Source organism: Cimex lectularius, unplaced genomic scaffold (genome assembly GCF_000648675.2).
Source record: "Cimex lectularius strain Harlan isolate CLEC.00 unplaced genomic scaffold, Clec_2.1 scaffold52, whole genome shotgun sequence".
NCBI lineage: Eukaryota > Metazoa > Arthropoda > Insecta > Hemiptera > Cimicidae > Cimex > Cimex lectularius.
The window spans coordinates 962,824-985,220 of record NW_019392742.1 but is presented as its reverse complement, the minus strand read 5'-3'; the positions used below and the strand labels follow the sequence as shown (position 1 = coordinate 985,220).

General features: G+C 35.9%; 1 protein-coding gene across 1 annotated transcript in view; it reads right to left on the bottom strand.

Moving 5' to 3' along the window:
* The window catches only part of LOC106664904 (probable G-protein coupled receptor Mth-like 1), a 101,581-nt gene that overhangs the window by 36,452 nt on the left and 42,732 nt on the right, over nt 1-22,397 (bottom strand). The window contains exon 2 of the mRNA XM_014390976.2: nt 15,825-15,903. Coding sequence (XP_014246462.1) covers nt 15,825-15,903 — 79 coding nt within the window. The remainder of the gene's footprint in view (nt 1-15,824; nt 15,904-22,397) is intronic.

Below are 22,397 nucleotides of genomic sequence, written 5' to 3'. Positions count from 1 at the left end.
TCTCTCTCTCTCTCTCTCTCTCTCTCTCTCTCTCTCTCTCTTTCTCTCTCACACTCTCTCAGAAAGAGACATAATGAGATTTGTACCATTTTGTTTTTATTGGATTAATAATTTCTTGAATAAAGTAGAGGTCAATTTTCAGTAAAATACAAAATACTAAACATTTTTTAAAATCTAATTGGTCTTTAAAAGACTCTCTCTAAATCTTTAAAAGTTTACTCACAGTTTGAATTTCAATTTTGACATTTTCAAACTGTAAGTAAGGATTATCTTTTAGAGAGATTAAACAACATAACCCACGTTTGTCATTTCTATTAATTTGAGAGAGAGATGATTGATGATTCCGACTATAGAATGGATAATGCAACAGCAGGCAACTATTTTTATGTATTTTTGTACCCGTCCTTTTCAGCTTGAAATAATAGAACATTGGTTTAAATTTAAAATCCAATTCAAAAATAATTTCTCATAGAACACATTTGGGCTTGTTCCATTCAAGCACATTGTTGGACTCTATCCAAAATTTATTGTTTACAATTTAGCCAATTTTCTTCTTCGAGAATTTGCGTTGCAGGCATTTTCTAGTTCTAGTTTGAAATTTGACGAGAAAGCATTTCCACTATTTGGATTACTATATTGCGTCTATTTATTTTATTTAAACCCGGCGACTGTCTCGTATCGCGGATTAGGGCGTGATTATTTTTAACGAGTGTCATTTCTCAAGCCTCACGATTCAAAGTTGACCGGAGAATTTTAAACATTATTTTTACATTTTCAGCTCGAAGTGTTGGAAGAATGGTTTTTTATAGATTTTGTTGGTTTTACGGAGATTGATCCGCTTGTGTTCTTATCCGGCGAATAAATATTTTATCGACCGTAACAAAAAAAAGCCAAACATTCGGAAAACCGCGCGAAAATAAACATTTTCCGTTGTAAATTATCCAGCATGTATGAAATGGGCTGGTTATAAATAAAACCGTGATTTATCTTCGCTCGTATCCGGAGATGGTTTTGACTTTTTTCGATCCGGGCGAAAGCCGCTATCCACCCAATCTTTCAACACGTTGTGAAAAGGTTTCACTCACAAATTTTCAAAAAATGTTTTTTTTTATTTACAGCGTTCGACAAACGACCCGTAAATTGATGGCTACCAGTCATAAACAATTCGAGGGCCTTGTTCTTTCTTTGTTTACCCCTTTGCATTTTTCTCACCGGCGAAGTTTTTCCAAACACGCTCAAGAATAACTGATCCAAATCAAATCTAACGCGCCCCTCGAAGATTGTTGCCCCGGACCTACACGTCAAGATGTGATCTGCTCGTGGGAGAAGACGTGCAACGGGTCATGTCCCAGGCAGACAATACAATGGATTGCAATCACTGTAATAGACCAAATAACTAGACCGACAAAAAGAAAACAGGAACAATAGAAATACAGAAAATAGCAGATATGGCCAGGGCGTCTATCAATCTGCCACGTACGTCTCTCCCCTTGGAATTGCATGACCCCTGGCATGGTACACTGCACGTACATCGAGTAAACATGGGGATGAGGTTCTGGCACGCTTCTGAAGATATAGCCTTACAGATAAAAGTTCAAATTTACAGTTTGTTCGTCGACTTGACATACCTTCTGGGTTTATTGTCTGGATCATATCAAATTTCCATAAAAGTAGATCCACCAGGTTAATTGAGTCATTATAAGGCCTCGGTTCAATTTGACTGTTTTCCACGACAGAGGCATGGGAAAAAGGTCCTTAAAGGACCATCTAGGATAGGAGTAGATTGAGAAAAGGACTGCTGGCTGTCCAGAACAGAAAGAAGCCACTACAGATATAAAGATTCGTACTACAGGGAGAGGAAAAGCCAACTTGGGAAGGATACACACGGGAGTCCAAAAGTCAGCGTCACGAGCGGGATTCGAACCAACGACCTTCGGCTAAATACGCCGCTACTTTACCACTTGACCTATCGTGAGTTCAAAAACTGCAAAAAGGAGGGACAATTAAAAGAATGGGGTTGAGATGGGAAATCGGACAATGAAAATGGTAAAAAGATGGAAAATTCGAACGGCTATAGGTTGAGATGGAGAGTTTGTGTCCGAGTGGATCGAAGTCAGGACAGCTCAAGTGGTAGAGTAGCGGCGTATTTAAACGAAGGTCGTGGGTTCGAATCTCGCTCGTGACACTGACTTTTTATCTCAACCAAGACCTTCGAATGAATAATTAATCGATAGATTAATATTGGTGCGAAAAACTAAACGGCCCATTATTGTTAGCCTTAAACCTTAGCTGTTAACATTTACTTTCTGTTAACTTTATTTAGTAAAAATAAGTTTTAAATAAACTTATTTATTAATCTACCTTCGCTTAAATGCGATTTCTTAGTAGGGCAACCACATGTCTGTAATTTAGTGAATTCGTCTGCAGTTTGTCCTCCTAAGTGTTGTAAGAAAGTCTGATACGCTTTCTAATAAGTGGATGAGCAACTTTACACAAATATTTCTAACTTTTAGAGAAACGTGACATTTACGGTCTTTCCTACTTTCTCGATGTCCAATTCCAGGTTGAAACTGGAGTGCATAGATAGTAGAAATACGGTTTATGACGAATTTCAAAGGCACTTCTCTCCTCCGGGAAAATGGAACTTCGAGCTGGTTTATATCAAGAAAAAAGTCAAATAAGTTGTAATGACAATCGGACTTAAAGGAGCCCCATAATTGTTTAAACTTTTTTGACAAGACAAATCAGGATTCAATTCGTTAAAATTCTGAGCAAAATTTTTAGACCAATTTTGAGAAATACATTTTTAATAAGCGAAATATGATTTACGAAAAAAATAATTTCGATTAGTTCGCTATTTTTAGTTTTTCTTTCTATAGGTTTTGTTTAATTTTTTTTTGCTTTTTATATTTTTTAATTAAGTTAAAGTTGGGAATATAATAATATATTGTGCCCAGGACAAAAAGTAGAATTACTACATTAATCCCATTCCTCCTTTTTCACACACCATCGTCCCTTTTTTCCTTTTTAGCAAATTAAACAAAGAAGTTTACCAAGCTCTACCGTGAATTTTCCCATCAAGATTGCAAATTTAGATTTTTTATAAATTTTAAATTTAGCAGTTTTTGTAGGATTTAGTGTTCGATTTTTACAATAAATTAAATTGAAAGTTCTAGAAAGGTGTTTTTTTAAAAAGAAGTGTAATGCTCTTTTCAATGATTTTTTGTGGATTTCCCAAAAAATTAATAGTACAGGAGCTACGAGTAGATTTATAGACGAAAACCGTAGATTGCTGGAAAAAACATAAATGTTGAATATCTACAAAAGAGTTGAGAATCGGGCCATAATTCATACAAACTTTTTTGCCACTCTGGAGGTAGAAAATTCACTTGTAAAATTTATAAGGCTAGTAATCTGACATCCTGCATAAAAACGTCGATGGAATAAACGAATTTATGTGATTTTTGTATTCAGTAAATATACCTTATTTTTGTACCTTAAAAGATAACCAATTCAATAAAAAAATAAACTATTACACTTGGGTTGTACTTAAGATTTTTATAAAAGAATAGTTATAAAAAATGTTCGCAAGATTTAACAATAATTTGTAATAATATTTGTTTAATGTTGATTTTCGAGGGTTGAAATTGGCAACAATCCCAAGCCAGGAATGCTGGAGGAAGAATGAGTTAGAAGCCTGCCAGATTTTCTTTGCACTTGCCTCTGGCTCGATAAACTTTAAGAAGGGGTTTCTGAACGCAGAAATAATTATCCTCCCACCGCTAAAATTATGTCCTTACAGTTGGCCAGATGGAAATCAAGAAAAAACATCGACTCGAAAGGAATGCCTGGCATGACAACGCGGCGAAGATGCTGATAATGAGCCACGGTGTGACTTGAAGTGGGTTTGCCTTGTTTAGAAAAGACTTTCTAAGAGAGAGAGACAGAATGTTCAGTAAGATCTCAAACAACTTTTAAATAACGCGACTTATTTTACAGTGAAATGCTGGTAGTGGGAAGGTAGGATTGTAGTAGAGAAGTGTGCGCGTACAAGGCTAATTCGGTAAGAATGTACGGCATTTATTGTAAGGCAAAAAAAGTTAGTATAAACTAAATATTAGATATTCTGTAAGTGTAGACGGATTGGAATAGAAGCGTAGCAAGGTAAGTGTTAGATTGGTAGGTAAGTAAATCTGGAAGTATTTTTATTGATCGATTGGTGTAGATGTAGGACGGTTATCAAAGTAGATGATTAAATATAAGCAGAAGTATTTGCAGGTAAGTAGTAACACAACGAAGTTAGTATGTGTACATTAAACAAGTAAATAGTATGTATTTAAATTAAGATAGTTTGATAGACGGATATGGAGATCAATAATTATCTGGTCCAAAAAACGTGTGGGTCCATGATAGATTGACACAGAAAAATAGAGAGAAAGAGAGAGTTTGAGGGGAGAGTGTGAAAATGAGAGGGAGAGATATAGAGATAGATATATATAGATAGATAGTATATAGATAGAGAGAGTGAGAGAAGGAGAAAGAAAGAGAGAGGCCACTAACTAGAAATACCAACCCATTAAATGATAGTTAGATAGATAAATAGGTGGATAGATAGTTAGATAGATAAATAGGTGGATAGATAGATAGATAGATAGATAGATAGGTAGATAGATAGATAGATAGATACATAGGTAGATAGATAGATAGATAGATAGATAGGTAGATAGATAGATAGATAGATAGATAGATAGAGAGAGAGAGAGAGAGAGAGAGAGAGAGACTGAGAGAGACAGAGAGAGTGTGAGAGTGAAAGAAATTAAAATTTGTAAGATCTAACAAGACCAAAACAGTTTCTTTAGACCTCAAAAAGAAATCTGAGAATAAATTTCGATTGGAAAAAAGATAAGGGAAAGAGAAAAAGAGAGATACAAAGTTAGTTAGATACATAAACAGATAGATAGATAGATCGAGAGATAGATAGATAGATAGATAGATAGATAGATAGATAGATAGATAGATAGATAGATAGATAGATAGAGAGAGAGAGAGAGAGAGAGAGAGAGAGAGATAAATTAACATTTGTAAGATTGCTCCTTGTGATCTGAGAGATGATGAATCTGTAATTTGGTTAGTTTAGACCATCCTCGATTCTNAGAGAGAGAGAGGGGAGAGTGTAAGAATGAGAGGGAGAGATATAGAGATAGATATAAATAGGTAGTTAGTATATAGATAGAGAGAGTGAGAGAAGGAGAAAGAAAGAGAGAGGCCACTAACTAAAAATAACAACCCATTAAACGATAGTTAGATAGATAAATATATATATATATAGATGGATAGATAGATAGATAGATAAAGAGAGAGGGAGAGAGAGAGAGGTATGAATAACTGAATCATAGAGGCAAAATTTGGCGTAATTTGAGCACTCTTAGACCCAACGACTTACAACAAAGAGAGAGTGAGAGAGTGGGTCAGAGTGTAAGAGAAAATTGATGGGAGTGAGTGGTTCGCATTCTTCAACGCCAAAATCCCATGCATCGCAAACCTCATATTTCCACGAGTCAACGCTGACTGCTAAACATTGTCACGATTGTTTCCGAATTCTGAGAACTCGGATGGGACATGGGGCCGTTAGGAATTCGCGGTGTTTAGCTTCGGCCGGTCCGGCTTTGCGTTTCCCTCCCTGGGTCACTGGGTCACAGTTTCCTCTCCTTCGAAACGCATAAACGCTCCACTGGGTCACACATCTGACTCGAGACTTTTATAAAAACCGATCGCCCGACGACGAATTAGAAACAATTATTCACGCGTTGGCAATTGTACAAGGCACGATTTTGAACCGTTTTACCTAACAGAATAATTAGCACTTTTTTTTTTCAATTTTACCAAGAAAATATCAAAGGTCACCGGTTATATTTTATTTATTAGATCTTTTTGATATTTGATTGTTCGGGGTCAATCGTTTTGGTTCAAGGATGCCGCCCACCTACTTGATTGTTCCACTATAACTTTCAAAAAATGTTTTTATACGTGTTTGTTAAACAAGTTTTAATAAAATGGAATAAAATAATTTACGTTAATAATTAGACTGAACCAACTCTGATGATGGCAAAATTGGTAGTAAAAAATGATCAGTAACTACCAAATTAAGACAATACGGAAAATGTACAAAAAAACATATTTTTTTAAAATGTTAACGATGCTACAAATTTAATATCAAGTTGTAAAATTAATCTGTAGGTTTTTTGAATAATTTGATTTTATTTTGCTTGTCTTTTTAAAGTTTATTTAGTCATTCTTGTTTATACATCGTCAGTTTCTTTCGAAATTTTGCAAACTATTTTCCTGAATTAAAATCTAGCAAAAGTAGACATTTATGGTTTGGTCCGTTCATAATCGGAAATTTTGATTTGGAAGACGCAAAATGCTTTGGTCGTACTTTACCCCCACAAAAAGTCACAAGACATTGCAGAGACACTTAAGAAATGTCATACAAGCGTTTCAGCGCATTTAAGAGCAGTTTGTGCGGGTTATACTGGTCCCGTCCATGTCGACGGGAAGAATTTATTAACTGCACGTCCGTCTTCGATCCCGTTCTATAAAGCAATGTAAATGACCATTTTTAAAATAATAAAACCGATAAAAGTGGGGCTTTTATAACATCTGTGGGAAAACTCGCGACTCAGCGATAAGAAACTTCAAAAGCGGATTACTTCCCAAGAAGGTGATGTTCATTTGGCGGAAAGCTTTATTACAAGGCTTTTTCCGCCCAACCGAACCGATAAGTTTAGAACACTGTGCCCAATTGGAGCGATTAAAGCCATCAATTGAGAGTAAAAAAGAGAAAGAGAAGAGAGAGAGAGTAAGAAAGAGAAAGAGAAAAAGAAAGAGAGTGTGTAAGAAAGAGAAAGAGAGGGTATAAGAAAGAGAAAGAGAAAGAAAGAGAGAGAGAGAGAGAGAATATTAACTAAGGTGTTGTTTACATATTTTCTCAAAACTTTTCTTATCAAAATCAAATAAATTAATCAACAAAAATATTAGAAAGAACGAGAAGCCTTTGAATGAAGTGATTACATTTAAAAAACCTTATTGATTTTATTAAAATATAATAAATAGATAAATATATAGAGAGATAGGGGAGAGAGTGAGAGAGAGAGAGAGAGAGAAAGAGAGAGAGTAAGAAAGAGAAAAGAGAGAGAATATTAACTAAGGTGTTGTTTACATATTTTCTCAAAACTTTTCTTATGAAAATCAAATAAATTAATCAACAAAAATATTAGAAAGAATGAGAGGCCTTTGAATGAAGTGATTACATTTAAAAAACTTTATTTATTTTATTAAAATATAATAAATAGATAAATATATAGAGAGATAGGAGAGAGAGTGAGAGTGAGAGAGAGAGAGAGAGAGAAAGAGGAGGAGAGTAAGAAAGAGAAAGAGAAAGAAAGAGAGAGAATATTAACTAAGGTGTTGTTTACATATTTTCTCAAAACCTTTGTTATGAAAATCCGATTGACCAATTAACGTTTTTCAATTCATTAATATTTATGAAAGGTATTGGTTCATATAAAAAAGTCAGTGTCACGAGCGGATTCGAACCCACGACCTTCGGCTAAATACGCCACTACTCTACTGCTTGGTGTCCTAGTGGATCGAAGTAACGTCATAGCTCAAGTGGTAGAGCAGCGGCGTATTTAGCTGGTCTTGGGTTCGAATCCCGTTCATGACAGTGACTTTTTTATCTCAACCAATACCTTACATAAAGATTAATTAATTGCACCTAATCTTTATTAATACCATTCAATTAATTATGGTTTTAAGTTGAGACAAAAAAGTCAGTGTCACGAGCGGGATTCGAACTCACGACCTTCGGCTTGATACGCCGCTACTCTACCACTTGAGCTATCGTGACGCTCTATCAAGTGGTAAAGTAGCGGCGTATGAAGCCGAAGGTCGTGGGTTCGAATCCCGCTCGTGGCACTGACTTTTTTATCTCGACTTAATACCTTAATTAATTGAATGTTATTAACTGGTCAAGCGGACCACGAAAAATAGTGAATTTATTAATACCATTTTTTGTATAACTTTGCCCTAGGTTCCCGGAAGGTACGGTTGCACGAAGTTATAAGGTCTTTGCTTATTAAATATTAAATTAAATCGGTTAATATTATGCATTGAAACTTCGTAAATATGCAGTAATTGTACCGTCAAAGTTCGCCATCACTTAGTCTCGTAAATGGAATGTTGTTTTCTTGGCGCAGAAATTTTTTAACGATTCGCAGGTGATTGGTCGAAATCCAACATGAATCCGCGTTCCCGTCTCAAATTATGTTGGTCATAGTGAAACATCGAAGAGTTCCGCACGAGCCTCCTCCATGATCCACGATGATGGGAACATGCTCGTTGCTCCTTCATCAAAAAAGAATTGTTACCTACGGCGATAATCGAATATACTTGCGCGATCGCGTCTCCACGGGATAATGATAGACCTAATCAACAGGTCACAAACCTTTGTGAAAATTGGCCGAAATTTAACGCCGTTATTTTTCTCCTTTTTAACCAGCCGAGAATTTAAAATCTGACTTTTCACTCGGGGTGCTTAAAACTTCCGATATAAATACGGCTGAAAACAAGTTTGAAAAAGTCTCGTAACTGGAATGTATAAGGATAAATACAAGGACATAGGAGAATATCAGAGCATACAATCTTAACTTTCACACCAAGAGAGAAGGAAAGTTAAACTACAAAGAACCCTGATGATGATGAAAATCAAATTTTAAATATTGATAGATTCTAAACTAAAAAAAAAAAAATAACAAAGGATAAATATTAACTGTCAAAGGGGCTTTGCGTTACGGGTTCTTCTCGAGCCTGTAAATTGTGTTTCGATAGGTTTTTTTAAAATAAAAGACTGACTAGAAATTATAATAATAAATACAAAGAAAATTATGCAGGTCAAACGTGTGACGAACATACACAATGGGTGTAAGCAATTAGGAATATTTTTCTGTAATGAAACGTGGTAAAGCTCGTTGCTATAAGCCAAGGACGGTTTCAAAGCTGCGAAAGGTCGTAACGAAGTGCAAAGCAGCATTTCACACATTTTCCGCTTGGTACAACTTAAGCAGGAAATCGTTTTTACTGCCAAGTTCCCCGAACGAATTAGAAAACTCCGCCCTACATTTTTAATTCAACGGGTCCGAAAGGGACTGTACACTGTTATGAAGATGGCGACAAAGACGCAAAGGAAAAATCCTTCATTATTAAACGACAAAGTGAAAAAATAATCGCCGCCCGATATAAATAGCGCCGGGGGAAAAGCTTCCAGAGAAATTTTATATATAGAAGGCGGGCCCTTTGGAATCGGTACATTACCGAGTTTACTCGACGCGGTGGGCTAACAAGGATTACAAATTATATGTGATGTTAAAACGGACTGGGATAAACGGTTTTGTGCCACTAATAAACACAGCTCAAAGAATTTTGAATCGGTTCAGTACAAACTCGTAAAAATATCTCTTCAAAGGTTTTATCCAATTTTTATAAACAAACAAAATTACGATAGGTCAATAAATTGAATGTTTGTTTACGACATTTACTATGGAGTATACAAGCCTACAGTAGTACAACTGATTAATGTTATAAAAAAATATGTGAGAAATAGTTACGCAAATTTAGTAAACAAGTTGGTAAGAGTAGGTTGGTAATAATAGATTGGTAAAGAAATTACTGCCGATATGGATGCAAAGCAGGTAACTAAATGGGAGGTATGTAAATGAATAGGTTGGTAGATCTGTAGGTGGGTAGTTGGGTGTCTTTCCAGTAGGTAGAATTTATGAGGTGATTACGTATGATGGTATACCTAGGTAGACAGATATGAATGTCAATGGTGTGTAGGTTGGGTAGGCATTGGAAAACATAGGTAGACGTTAAGTGATACCTTGGATAAGTATCAAAACACTGCTTGAATAACACCATCAATTAATCCTGAAGCATCCTTAGTACACAGAGGTTTTAGGTAAATGAATAGGTTGGTAGAGCTGTAGGTGGGTAGTTGGGTGTCGTCGCAGTAGGTGGGATTTATGAGGTGATTACGTATGATGCCAAGGTAGACAGAAAGAAAGGAAAATATAGGTAGACGACTTAAGTGATACCTTGGATAAGCATCAAAACACTGCTTGAATGACACCATCAATTAATCCTGAAGCATCCTAAGTACACAAGGGTTTTAGGTAAATGAATAGGTTGGTGGAACTCTAGGTGGGTAATTGGGTGCCTTTGCAGTAGGTAGAATTTATGAGGTGATTACGTATGATGATCTACCTAGGTAGACAGATGTGAATATCAATGGTGGGTAGGCTCGGTAGACTTTGTAAAGCACGACTTAAGTGATACCTTGGATAAGCATCAAAACACTGCTTGAATGACACCATCAATTGATCCTGAATCATTCTAAAATCTGTACACAGGGGTTTTAGGTAAATGAATAGGTTGGTAGATCTGTAGGTGGGTAGTTGGGTGTCTTTGCAATAGGTAGAATTTATGAGGTGATTACGTATGATGCCTAGGCAGACAGAAAAAAAGGAAAATATAGGTAGATGACTTAAGTGATATCATAGAAAAGCATCAAAACATTACTTGAATGACACCATCAATTAATCTTGAATCATCCTAAGATCTGTGCACAGGGGGTTTAGCTACGTAGAACAGAAATTACAAGTCCGGTTTACGTTGAAGGTAGCATATATGGAGGATTTATATGCAATATTCACTACAAAGTCCAACAAAAAAAAAACAAAAAAAACCGAACACTTGTTATTTATTTATCTTCTATAATAACTATGTATAAACAGAACAATTTCATCCTTTCCCGAGCCAACTTGTCGAGTGAGTTAATTGGTTTTTTAAATTGTTTTCTTTAATAAAACAATAATTTTGAGTACGACATGATTTATTCTTTAATCCATTGTTTTAAGTCTAGAAATATCGCGTTTATCCAACGAACTAAATCCAACGATAGACGTAGTGTTCGTTACGTAGTCCACGTCCTGGGTGCCACGCGGAGGTCTCGATCGAAGAGAAGCTAGTGGCCTAGTTTGTTACTCTTACCGCACCACGGAACACTCATTTAACAGCTTCTTGATAGGTAATCCACTCCAACCGTTTCCTAATGTAATGAACTATGAAATAGTCATCACAAGGCTTAGTGAGAAGAGCCTGGGCTCTAGACGTCCCGCATCAGGTTGTGCAAGAGAGGCATCGAGTAAAAAGACGATGATTTGTAATTCAACATCTCGCTTGGAGACTTGTATCGGGCTGTATGCGCATATGAGTAACGGTTTGTTTTGTGGCAATCAGATAACCGGGTGTGTGGAACGTGGAGAACGCTTTGGTTCATGTGCTATGCGTGTGTCAGCCTTTATAAAGGCAATTATGGTGTGGGTTGGAATCAACGTCCACGCCCGTACCGAACTGATTATCATTCAGAATGGATCTTTGACTGCGCTAAGGTTGAGGAAGTTCTTCTGGTAGCTGTCCCATTAGCTTCATTTATTAGGGACAACAATGTCCGGCCGTATATAGTTCGAGTTGTCACCCATTTCACGGAGGGTGTAGTGATTACCAAATTGGCAAGCAGGTCCTCCTGATATGAACACCATAGAATACTTATGGACAAGACAAAGAAACGGGTTAGACATCGTTCATCAGCTTTCCAAAAAGCGTTGAACACCTACTCTAATAGCCAAATCCTCCAAGAAATAAACACGATGCGGTCTAACATAAAGGTAAAAGGAACAAAAGTTACATTTATGTACCCAGGTCACTAGAAAGTTACAGAAAGTATACTGGCAGACTCAGAAGCACAAAAAAACCGGCAAATGTGGATTTGACTACTGCTAGGATTTTATACAGAAAATAACAAAAGGAGATACAAGAATGTTGGCAACATAAATGGGCATCAGTGTCAGATAATAGGTTAAGGACAATAAAATTAAAAACACGGTACGAGTTTATTCTACACGTGAAAAATCGAAAGTATGGTTGAGAATAGGCCACACTCGTTCAATACACGGGAATTTAATATATGAAAGGATACTCCGCGACGTAACAAGTAGGGTTACAAAGTGTCATGTAAATCATAAGGTCTTTCGTTTATTCCTTGCATAAAAAATATGATACCATATGCAATTGCATTTGGTTGCAAGCTGGATAAAGAGGAAAGATTACTCGAAACTTGAAATAGTTTAAAACGTAACCAAATCTAGGTGCAATTTGAGTGTGGATTGGGATTAGAGCGAATAAATTGCTGGGAAATGTTATTTATTAGCGAGAATGGATTGAGACTGTTCACGAAAATTTTAACTATTTAAGTAATTTAAAGGCTTAAAAACTAATTGTTTCAAAAAATCGTACATACATAAATAGTTGAACATTTTCTTGCTTGTTATAAGCGTAGTATTTTGTTTTGGAAATTTCAGCAATTGGATATGTCTTGACGACTTTCGCTGTTTCTGGCCTGATCCTTCAATATTTTAACGTAAAATTTATCGAATTTTTTATATGTTCAGCGAGCTCACTTTTGATAAGTTAAATAATTTTGTCAATCGACAATAATTTTGTTTTGTGTTTTAAATTCGTCAGCAGGTTGTGCCCAATCAATCGTATCTATCCAGCTTCAAGTTCTTTTGATCTGTCACGTTTCGGGTCACCGGTGTTTCCAATGACTTTTCCAATACTGCAATCGTTCCTTAATCTCGGGTGTAAAATATATTTCTTTATTTCTTTTAAATTGCTCAAAATTGCATGCACTTTGGCATTTGCCATTTAAATGTTACTTTTAAACGTGGCAATTCTTTTGTTTCAGGCTCAAAACAATTCTGTGACGTTTGTAGGCGTTCTTGTTGAAAAGAACCGTGAAACCGTTTAAAATAGTAAACATCGAATCCGCATAGGAAATCTTACAAGGCGAAAGATTATTCCATTTTTTTTCCTTTTAACATTCTAATAACGCCATAAATAATACAACGCCATAAACGATCGCGTCGTGGGAAAATTTCGTATCCGAGCAATTACGCCGACACGTTCGAAGGGAATTAAAAACACGGAGGGAGAGAGGAGAGAGAAAAAGAGTAAAAAGTCACAGGGCCCATTTTCCCAAATGTTATCGTCTCCTTTTCTCACGTTACCGTTACGGGGTTACGCTTTAAAAGGTGGCCCCGTCCCGACAATGGATGGGAGCCGCTTCCTCCTCATTATAAGTCCAGACGGGGAGAGTTTATTTCCGTGTCCCTTTGCTCCCATATTATTAATAGCCGAAGGATCGGTTATTATTTCGAAAAGGTATATCTTTTGAGACTGTCATATAACCTAGGCTAACATATTTTTATTTGCACAATTAATTAGTTTCATTATAAACATAGATACTTTCTGCAGCTTAGTTGTTTTCGAGCATTTTGGTCTGCCTGTCAGTTTTGATTTGTCTTAGCATCTTTACTCCCTGGACATTCGGGGCGTAGAGGCAACGAAAAGGTTGACATGATGGCTAAAAAAGGAGCCAACATGGACTCTATGGGCCCAGAACCACACTACGGCCTAGCAGCTTGCCACAAAAGAGGATACATCTTAAATGGATCCTTAATGAGTCCAAAATTTGGTTGGACAATATAACAGATATGAGGCACGCGAAGAGATTCATAGAAGGACCATCCGCAAAACTTACAAAAAAATTACTGGAAGGCAACGACAACCGAACCAGGATTCTAGTTGGACTCCTGACAGGGCACTGCCACTTAAGAAAGCACATGCACCGGATAGGAGTACACGCAAAAGAAACACTGTGCAGATCCACAAAGAGGAGGAGACCGTAGAATAGGAACCTAAGAAGTAGGAAAAATGACGAAACGCATCGAGGATAGTCCGACAAAAATCATCTGAAATGCCCAACCTGCAAGTTCCAAGTGCAAGCTGAAGAAAAATGAGGAACAAATCAGGAGACAAAGGGAAAGGAGGAGAGAGAGAGAGAGAGAGAGAGAGAGAGAGAGAGAGAGAGAGAGAGAGAGAGAGAGAGAGAGAGAGAGAGAAACAGACAGACAGAGACAAGTTAACATTTGTAAGATTGGTCATCTAGTTGATTAAAAGTGGTGATTAACTTACAACGAACAAAAGCTTCGTTGTTTCAGAACGTTCTGGTATGCAAGACGCATTGCGCCAATTGGCCTATGTTTTTGAATTGCTTCGCCCTGTTTATAACCCTGATCAACTATAGACCTATGTTCACAGAAGGAAATGAAATGCAGAAAAGCGTCTGCAAAACAAACCAGGGAGGATAGTCAGACCAAAACCGTTTGATCAAGATACATGTTCAACATTCTGGCATATTTCAAGAAGAATCACAATCAATTGTTTTATTGAAAGAAGGAGAGAGGGAGAGGGAGAGGGAGAGGGAGAGGGAGAGGGAGAGAGAGAGAGAGAGAAAGAGGGAGTAATGAAGTGAGGGAGAGGGAGTGAGAGGGGAGAGAGAGAAAGAGGGGGCGATGAAGTGAGGGAGAGGGAGTGAGAGGGGAGAGAGAGAAAGAGGGAGTAATGAAGTGAGAGAGAGGGAGAGGGAGAGAGAGGAGGGAGTGATGAAGTGAGGGAGAGGGTGAGGGAGAGAGAGATGAGAGAGAGAAAGAGGGAGTGATGAAGTGAGGGAGAGGGAGCGAGAGGGGAGAGAGAGAGAGAGAGAGAGAGAGTGAGAGAGAGACCGATGGTAAATAATGATCCAAGGATGAAATTCTAAGCAGTTGTGTGCGTGCGTGTGCGTGCGTGTGTGTGTGTGTGTGTGTGTGTGTGTGTGTGTGTGTGTGTGTGTGTGTGTGCGTGCGTGTGTGTGCGTGCGCGCGCGCGCGAATGGCAACTACTAAATTCTTTCTCTGCTATCGTCTATAAGCGCTTTCACAGGGCAATCGTTTTACAACCACAAAAAAATTATTCCCATCTTTACATTACACAGCTGAAAGAGCATCCTACTCCCATGGAATTCGAAATCTCCCGATCCGTCAGACGCACACACAAAAAAAAAAGAATAGGGGAAAATAACCCTTTGTTAAGAAGGGACAATCCGCCCAGGGTACACGACAGGACAAAAGAAAGTACAGGGGGAGGAATATTTTAAGGATATTATTAAATCCTGACCTGAACCCAATTGAAAGAGGCAGACAAACTACATATAAAGGAATTGAGGGAAAAGAAAGGGTTTAAATACGATATATTGGATATATAGTCGTTCTTTCAGGTCCAGTGAAAAAACAAACAAATAATGTAAAAAGAATAAGCTTTTGTTGAAAAATAGGCTCATGTGAAGAGGCTAAGGACAAAACAATCAGACCACAGAAGGAAATATATCAGTGTTTATAATATAACCTTGAAGGAATAAGGCAGGAATTACAATCTAAATAAACAGTAAACAAGCGTAAGAAAATAAGACACACAATAATTTACATTTAAAAAAGCAAAATCTTACCACTTGAGCAAGTGGAAAAAACCTTAGTAAGCCATGAATTTGTAAAACTTATCATTCAAGTTTACGCAATTTACAAGGGGAAAATGTCAGGCGTTGATCTTAGCTTTGATTTGTTAAATAATTATTTTCAAGTCGAAAGACCGATCGAACTAGGCCAACCTGTTATCTGGTTATTTCAGAAAGCCATTTTTCTTTAGAATTAAGATTATTTTGGAAAAACGGCAAAATCCATGATACTCATAAATATTAATAAATCACTTTCGGTTTCAAAGACAACGGTCAATTTGTTAACCCTCCAAGAGAAGAAAATAGCTTTGCGAATTACCTGAAAGTCCACCAGATGTTGAAGCACATCGTGTTGAGCCAGAAGAAAGCCGCCAAGAATATAAAATGCATCGAGATGGCTGAAACAAAAAACGAAAAAAATTAAACATTTACATTTAACGAAGCGTGAATAACAAACATAACCACGATTTTAACCGAGTCATGTAATCGTGAAAAATATAACTCAAATCGTATTTTTTCGTTGGGAACACCATAGAGGAGGAGTTGGTTGTCGTGTTTCTTGTCACTTAATTAACTTAGAAATGTACAGAATAAATTATCCGAGACATATTGCATTGTAAATAGAAAATTAATTATAGAAAAAGTCAATATTAAAAATTCTGTCGATATTAGGTTATTTTAAAAAGGTGTGTTTCAAAAAACTGTGGAAAATTGATCCTATTGAAAAATGCCTTGAGCAAAAAGATTAATACAAGTTGGTAATAAAAACAGACAGAATAATTAAATTCACTAAATTCGTGGTCCGCTTGACCAATTAATATATTACAATTAATTAAGGTTTTTAGTTGAGATAAAAAAGTCAATGGCACGATCGGGATTCGAACCCACGACAAATGGCAAAAAGGAGGGAAAATTCAAAAGGTGCGGTTGAGATGGGAAGTTGCTGTCCGAGTGGATCGAGGTCACGATAGCTTAAGTGGTAGAGCAGCGGCGTATCAAGCCGAAGATCGTGGGTTCAAATCCCGCTCGTGCCATTGAATTTTTTATCTCAACTAAAAACCTTAATTAATCGTAAGACAGAATAATGATATATAAATACTTCTATTGATTATATAAATGGATGGATATCGGGATAAATGATTAAAGGTTAGATAGGAAAAAATGATCGATTTGATAAATGAATATATGTTTGTAATAAGCAAATATAGAAAGTCATATACATTTTTAGACAGGTAAAAATATTAATTTGTAGAAGGAAAAATATATTATTGTATAGATAAATATGTGGACTACAAATAAATGGTAACGAAAATATATATAGATGATAAATAGACCAAAAAATACGTTAATGATACATAAATTCATCTATTGATTTATAAATGTTGATTGACATCTATTGAGGATAAAATAGATTGATTAATAAATGGATATATGGACAGATAGTAAAGATATATGGATAGTTAGAAAAATATATTTACAGAAAAATAGGAAGATATTACAGATAGAAGAATATAGAAAAGTAAAATTGATGGTTAAATTCTGTGGACAGATTTGCTACAGAGGTATAAATAAATAAAAGGAGAGGTAAATAGGTAGACACGGATATATTGATGTACGGCAAAGTAAATAAATATTTAGAAGGAAAGAATGTTCGAAAGGTGGAGTTGAGATGGGGAGTTGGTGTCCGAGTGGATCGAAGTCACGATAGCTCAAGTGGTAGAGCAGCGGCGTATCAAGCCGAAGATCGTGGGTTCGAATCCCGCTCGTGCCATTGACTTTTTTATCTCAACTAAAAACCTCAATTAATCGTAAGACAGAATAATGATATATAAATACTTCTATTGATTATATAAATGGATGGATATAGGGATAAATGATTATCCAGTACTGAGCCGAAGGTCGTGGGTTCGAATCCCGCTCGTGACGCTGACTTTTTTATCTCAACCAATACCTTACATAAAAAGAATAATTAATTTAATGAAGTTATTTGGTCAATCGGACCACAAAATATAATGGATGTATGCATAGAACTGTTCGAGATGTGATAGATGATGGATGTATAGAGGATCCATACAAAAATATATTGATAAAAATTAAAAAATATAAATGATTTTACTACAATAGGTTGGATAAAGTATAATATACATCAAAGAAATGCAGATTTAAACAGAAAATAAGATGGTTGGAAGTGTCATACAGTAGGAAGAAAAACGGATGGATTTATAGAGGATATTTCAACAAGAGATACGATTGGGTCTTTGGGTCATTGGGAATATGGGTAAATAAAAACGGATAGATGTACACAAAATACTGATTAATATTAAGAAGAATTGCTAGACAGGTATAAATACAAATACACACAAATAAATAGATATATAAAAAATTGTTGGATGAATGCAAGTGTGTATCTCAAAGGTAAGTCAGGTACTTTAAACAGGATTCAACCGATTTTCTGAAACTGGTAAACTGTTAGACCATTATGAGAATGATGATGGCACTGCGTCAGATTATCTTAGAGCATCATGACATTAGTGACTATTACATTTTGTTGGTGATTCGGCAAAACCTTCAACGCTTGTGCTATCAACTACTGACATTACTCCAAAGGAAATGTGTACAAGAATATAATTTAAACAGAAATATTCAAATAATGTGGAAAAATTCCCATTCAACTGGTTGTAAAAAAATACGACAGATCATAAACCAATCTTGTGATGTTTATATATCAAGATAACTAAGTGAAAACAAGTCGGTTTTTCTTGTCATTGTTGATATTTGACCAATAAGCTGAAGATGTTTGCACATTTGGTAGAGTGAGTAGATCATAATAAATATTCCGTCGTTTTTTTTTTGTTTTTTTTTTTAACGTTGCCCAACATCAGATTGGGATCATTCTAAATCGCGAATTGGCCAACCAATTGGACGACTGGACTTAAATGGACATCACGGGCAGGAGTCTAAACGTCATGCCTTTAACGGACCGCTTCTCTCAGGAGGGCGCAAGGTGAACTGGGTGCCGCGGCGCACCCAAGGTTCTTTTTTCTCTTGCATAACTCTTGCTCTTCTTACGCTACTTTTCACATTTGTGAATCGGATTTACAAGCCGGCCCCAATCGAAGGTGAAAATCGGCCAAAGTGAAAGCAAAGCGAAACCGTTTCGCCGGACAGAGGGCGATGTCGCAAGGAAAATTTACCAAAAGAAAATGGAAACCACGCCGTTGTTTTTGGAAGCTATCGGTGAAACTTTCACTTCTACAAATCAATCTCCTTTCTTACAAGATTGTTTTTCTTTAACCCAGCTATCATCAATTTTTGAATTTAATCCTTAAAAAATAAGTTTCTATTGTAGTCAAATCACGTCAAGCTTGTTTTTACAATCTCACAAAAATTTATAACACTCATTTTTATAATAAATATTATTACCAAATAATCAGTTATTTGTTTCAGTCAGCAAATATGTGTGTACAAGGTGTTAGCAGAAGATAAATAAGCTACTCTTTTTGATTAATTTTTTCTGCGTTCATATTTAATCGACCTTCTCTTCACTATTTTTCTTTTTAAGGATTTTTTTGTGGTTTAAACCCCCATGCAAAAGATTGGGTTTATTGTGAGTTCAAGGAACGTGCGGTCCAATATAGATTCAGGGAGAAAAGCCAGGATAAAGGATCAGCGAGACATCCTTCCAAGGACAGCGAGGTTCCTTGCCCTTCCCTCCGTTGACAATCGGTCAGTAACGCTTTAAGCGAACTCGGCTAATCGAGCTGAAATTTTAAAGGTTCTGGAAAAAATCTCCCTAAAGACCTTTCTCGTTAAATAAACACGATTTCGACAAGTTGAACCATTGACCGATCGTTATAACCACGGTCTAGTTTTTTCACAAAAAGAACAAGAATAGTTTTGAAAAGTTGGAACGTCAAAGCTCGTTTTAGAAAATCTTGAAGCATGAAGCTACATCTAATTGAATAAAAAATGAACCATCTTATTAAAGGCAAACAGCAAAGACAAACTGGCCCAGGGGTGATAAAAGTCAATTTCACGGTTACACCTATGATCTATAATTCTTTAAGATTAACCGCTGAGAAGAATGTTTCCTATGATAAATGGCTGTCCGAACCCTTCCGAAGATTCGAAAGTTGTATTCGGATTGAAATAAAACACTGATCGTCAGAGCTTAAATTGTCCGTATGTTTTTCAATTAATTAATCTTTTCATAAAGCATTGGTTGAGGTAAAAAGTCAGTGTCACGAGCGGGATTCGAACCCACGACCCTCGGCAGAAGAGTTGAGATAAAACTGGTAAAAAGAAGGGAAAATTTGGAAGATGGGGTTGAGGTGAGAAGTTAGTGACCGAGTGGATCGAAGTCACGATAGCTCAACTGGTAGAGCAGCGGCGTATCTAGCCGAAAATCGTGGGTTCGAATCCCACTCGTGACACTGACTTTTTTATCTCAACCACGACCGTACATAGAAAGAATAATTAATTGAAAGGATACAGAAAAGATGATAAATATCAGTAAGTTGAATAATAAGGACAATGATGCAACATACCGCCCACCAAAATACTAACTGTTTTCTTTAAATTATTCATTTAACGGCAAAAAAACAATAAATTAAAATATAAAAAATATAAGGAGAATAATTTGTATGAGAAAAGAACGAATTTTCGAATGTTCCAAAAAGGAAATCAACATCAACTCCGATTAATTAATTGAAATTCGGTCAATCGGACAACGAACTCTAATGAATTGTCCATATGCTTGAAAAATAAACTTTAATAAAATTTCTCTTTTAATTTTTTTTAAAGAAAAATGAATTTTCTTGAGTTTTTATAGTATTAGCAATCCTTTATAAATTTTTATATTCAACTTTGTCTAGTTCTAACCAAGCAATATCGTATCAAGAGCGACGTCGGGGATATAAACAGGTCGAGGCAACACATTGAACTTTTTTTTTTACAATTTTCCCTGTGTAAAATACTTGTTGAACCGTCGCTTTATTCCGTTGTAACAAAGCGGTTAATAAAATGAACTTTTGATGCAGATTCGTAAAAAATTATGATTAAAATTGTACTGATTCATAGATCGGTCTGTTTCTATTATTATAGTCTATTAATTGGTATCGACATGAAGGCCAAAACGCAAAGATAAACGTGAACGACTCACCAGATAAAGTATCAACAGTACCACGGTCAACGCAACCATCCAAATTTGGTCCGTTTGTCTGTTCGGGTTTGATTTTATTGACTGCTCTTGCGAAAGTTACTGTGAGTAATAGAAGGTCTTCATTGCTTTAACTATGCAACAGAAGAAAAATACTTTTAAAGGGTCGTAATTATTTGTTTGAATTTTTAATGAAAGTAGCTAACACAGTAGATCATGGCTAGAAGGTTTAAAAAATATTTTTTTATCACCCGCAGTTGTCAACCTTGCAAATTTTCAAGCTTGTGTTTATCAACTGCTGTATTGCAAATTCCTCGCGTCCCCATTAGGCTTTTTATAATGAGATAACAATTTTTGTCAAAACTAGTGCAATTAATTAAATAAATATATTTTTAATATGTTATTTTAAAGAATACTTTACATATTCAAAAGATAGAAAATCGCCTGGTAGTGGCAGTAACAACTGAATTTGCTTTATTCTTCAAGACTAAAACTTGAATCACAGGGTGGTCGATACTTCTAATTCTGCAAACAAAAACTTCGTAAGGTGACAAACGTCATGGCCATTTTAAGTCATATTATACAAGTTTATGGACCTTCAGCCCAAAAACAGACCAAAGAATTAACGTTTCTGTATAGAAAATTAGCCAATTGTAAATCCGCGAGGTGGGTATGTAGAACAAAATGCTAAAATGCAGAACGCATGGCGACATTTACCTCCAACCACATAAAAGTGCATAAATCGCATAGAAGAAAGATATAGTACGTTTAATATTAAAACATATAAACATGTAAGCAAGTTTCAAACAGTACAGTGTCCAGTCTTCAAGGAAAATTGAAATTGCCTTTAAAAAAATTAAATATCTCAATAATTGAACTTATTTAAGATTATTCAGAAATCGTGAGATGCGGTCTGGTGTGATGTAGGTTTCAGAAAAACATTTTCTTTATCGTCCCAACGTTTCGATCTTTATTGAGATCATCTTCAGGGTCTGGGATTTACAAACATTGTTTACATTTAACAAATACATTTAGGATGTAGAAAAGTGAATTTATACAATGCAAAATAAATTTTTTATATTCAATCAAATTATTTCTACTTACTCAAAGTGTTTGTCTTCTGTGTAATTGTGCCATTCTTGCGTGACGTGTTGAGAGTGCCAATGAGATTTTGCTGTTTTATGTTTATATACGTTGGATTTTGAAGCGGTGGGGAAGGAAGTTGGTATAGAAAAGACATTATATACAAAAATATACAAAAATGTCTGTACACAGAAGACAAACACTTTGAGTGAGTAGAAATACTTTGATTGAATAAAAAAAAATATATTTTGCATTGGATAAATTCACTTTTCCACATCCAACATGTAATTGTTATATGTAAACAATGTTTGTAAATCCCAGGCCCTGAAGATGATCTCAATAAAGATCGAAACGTTGGCCCGATAAAGAAAATGATTTTCTGAAACCTACATCACACCAGACCGCATCTCACGATATCTGAATAATTATCGATTAACGGCCACTAATCACAACATATTTAAGATTGTTTTCCTTGATGGTGACCTTAAATAGATCGAAAGCTTGGCAGTGACGACTGAATTTTCTTTATTATTCAAGACCATACCTTGATCAAGAGTGAAAAAGTGGTCGATTCTTCTAATTCTGCAAACGAAAACTTCATAAGGTGATAAACGTCATGGCCATTTGAGTCATATTATACAAGCTTATGGA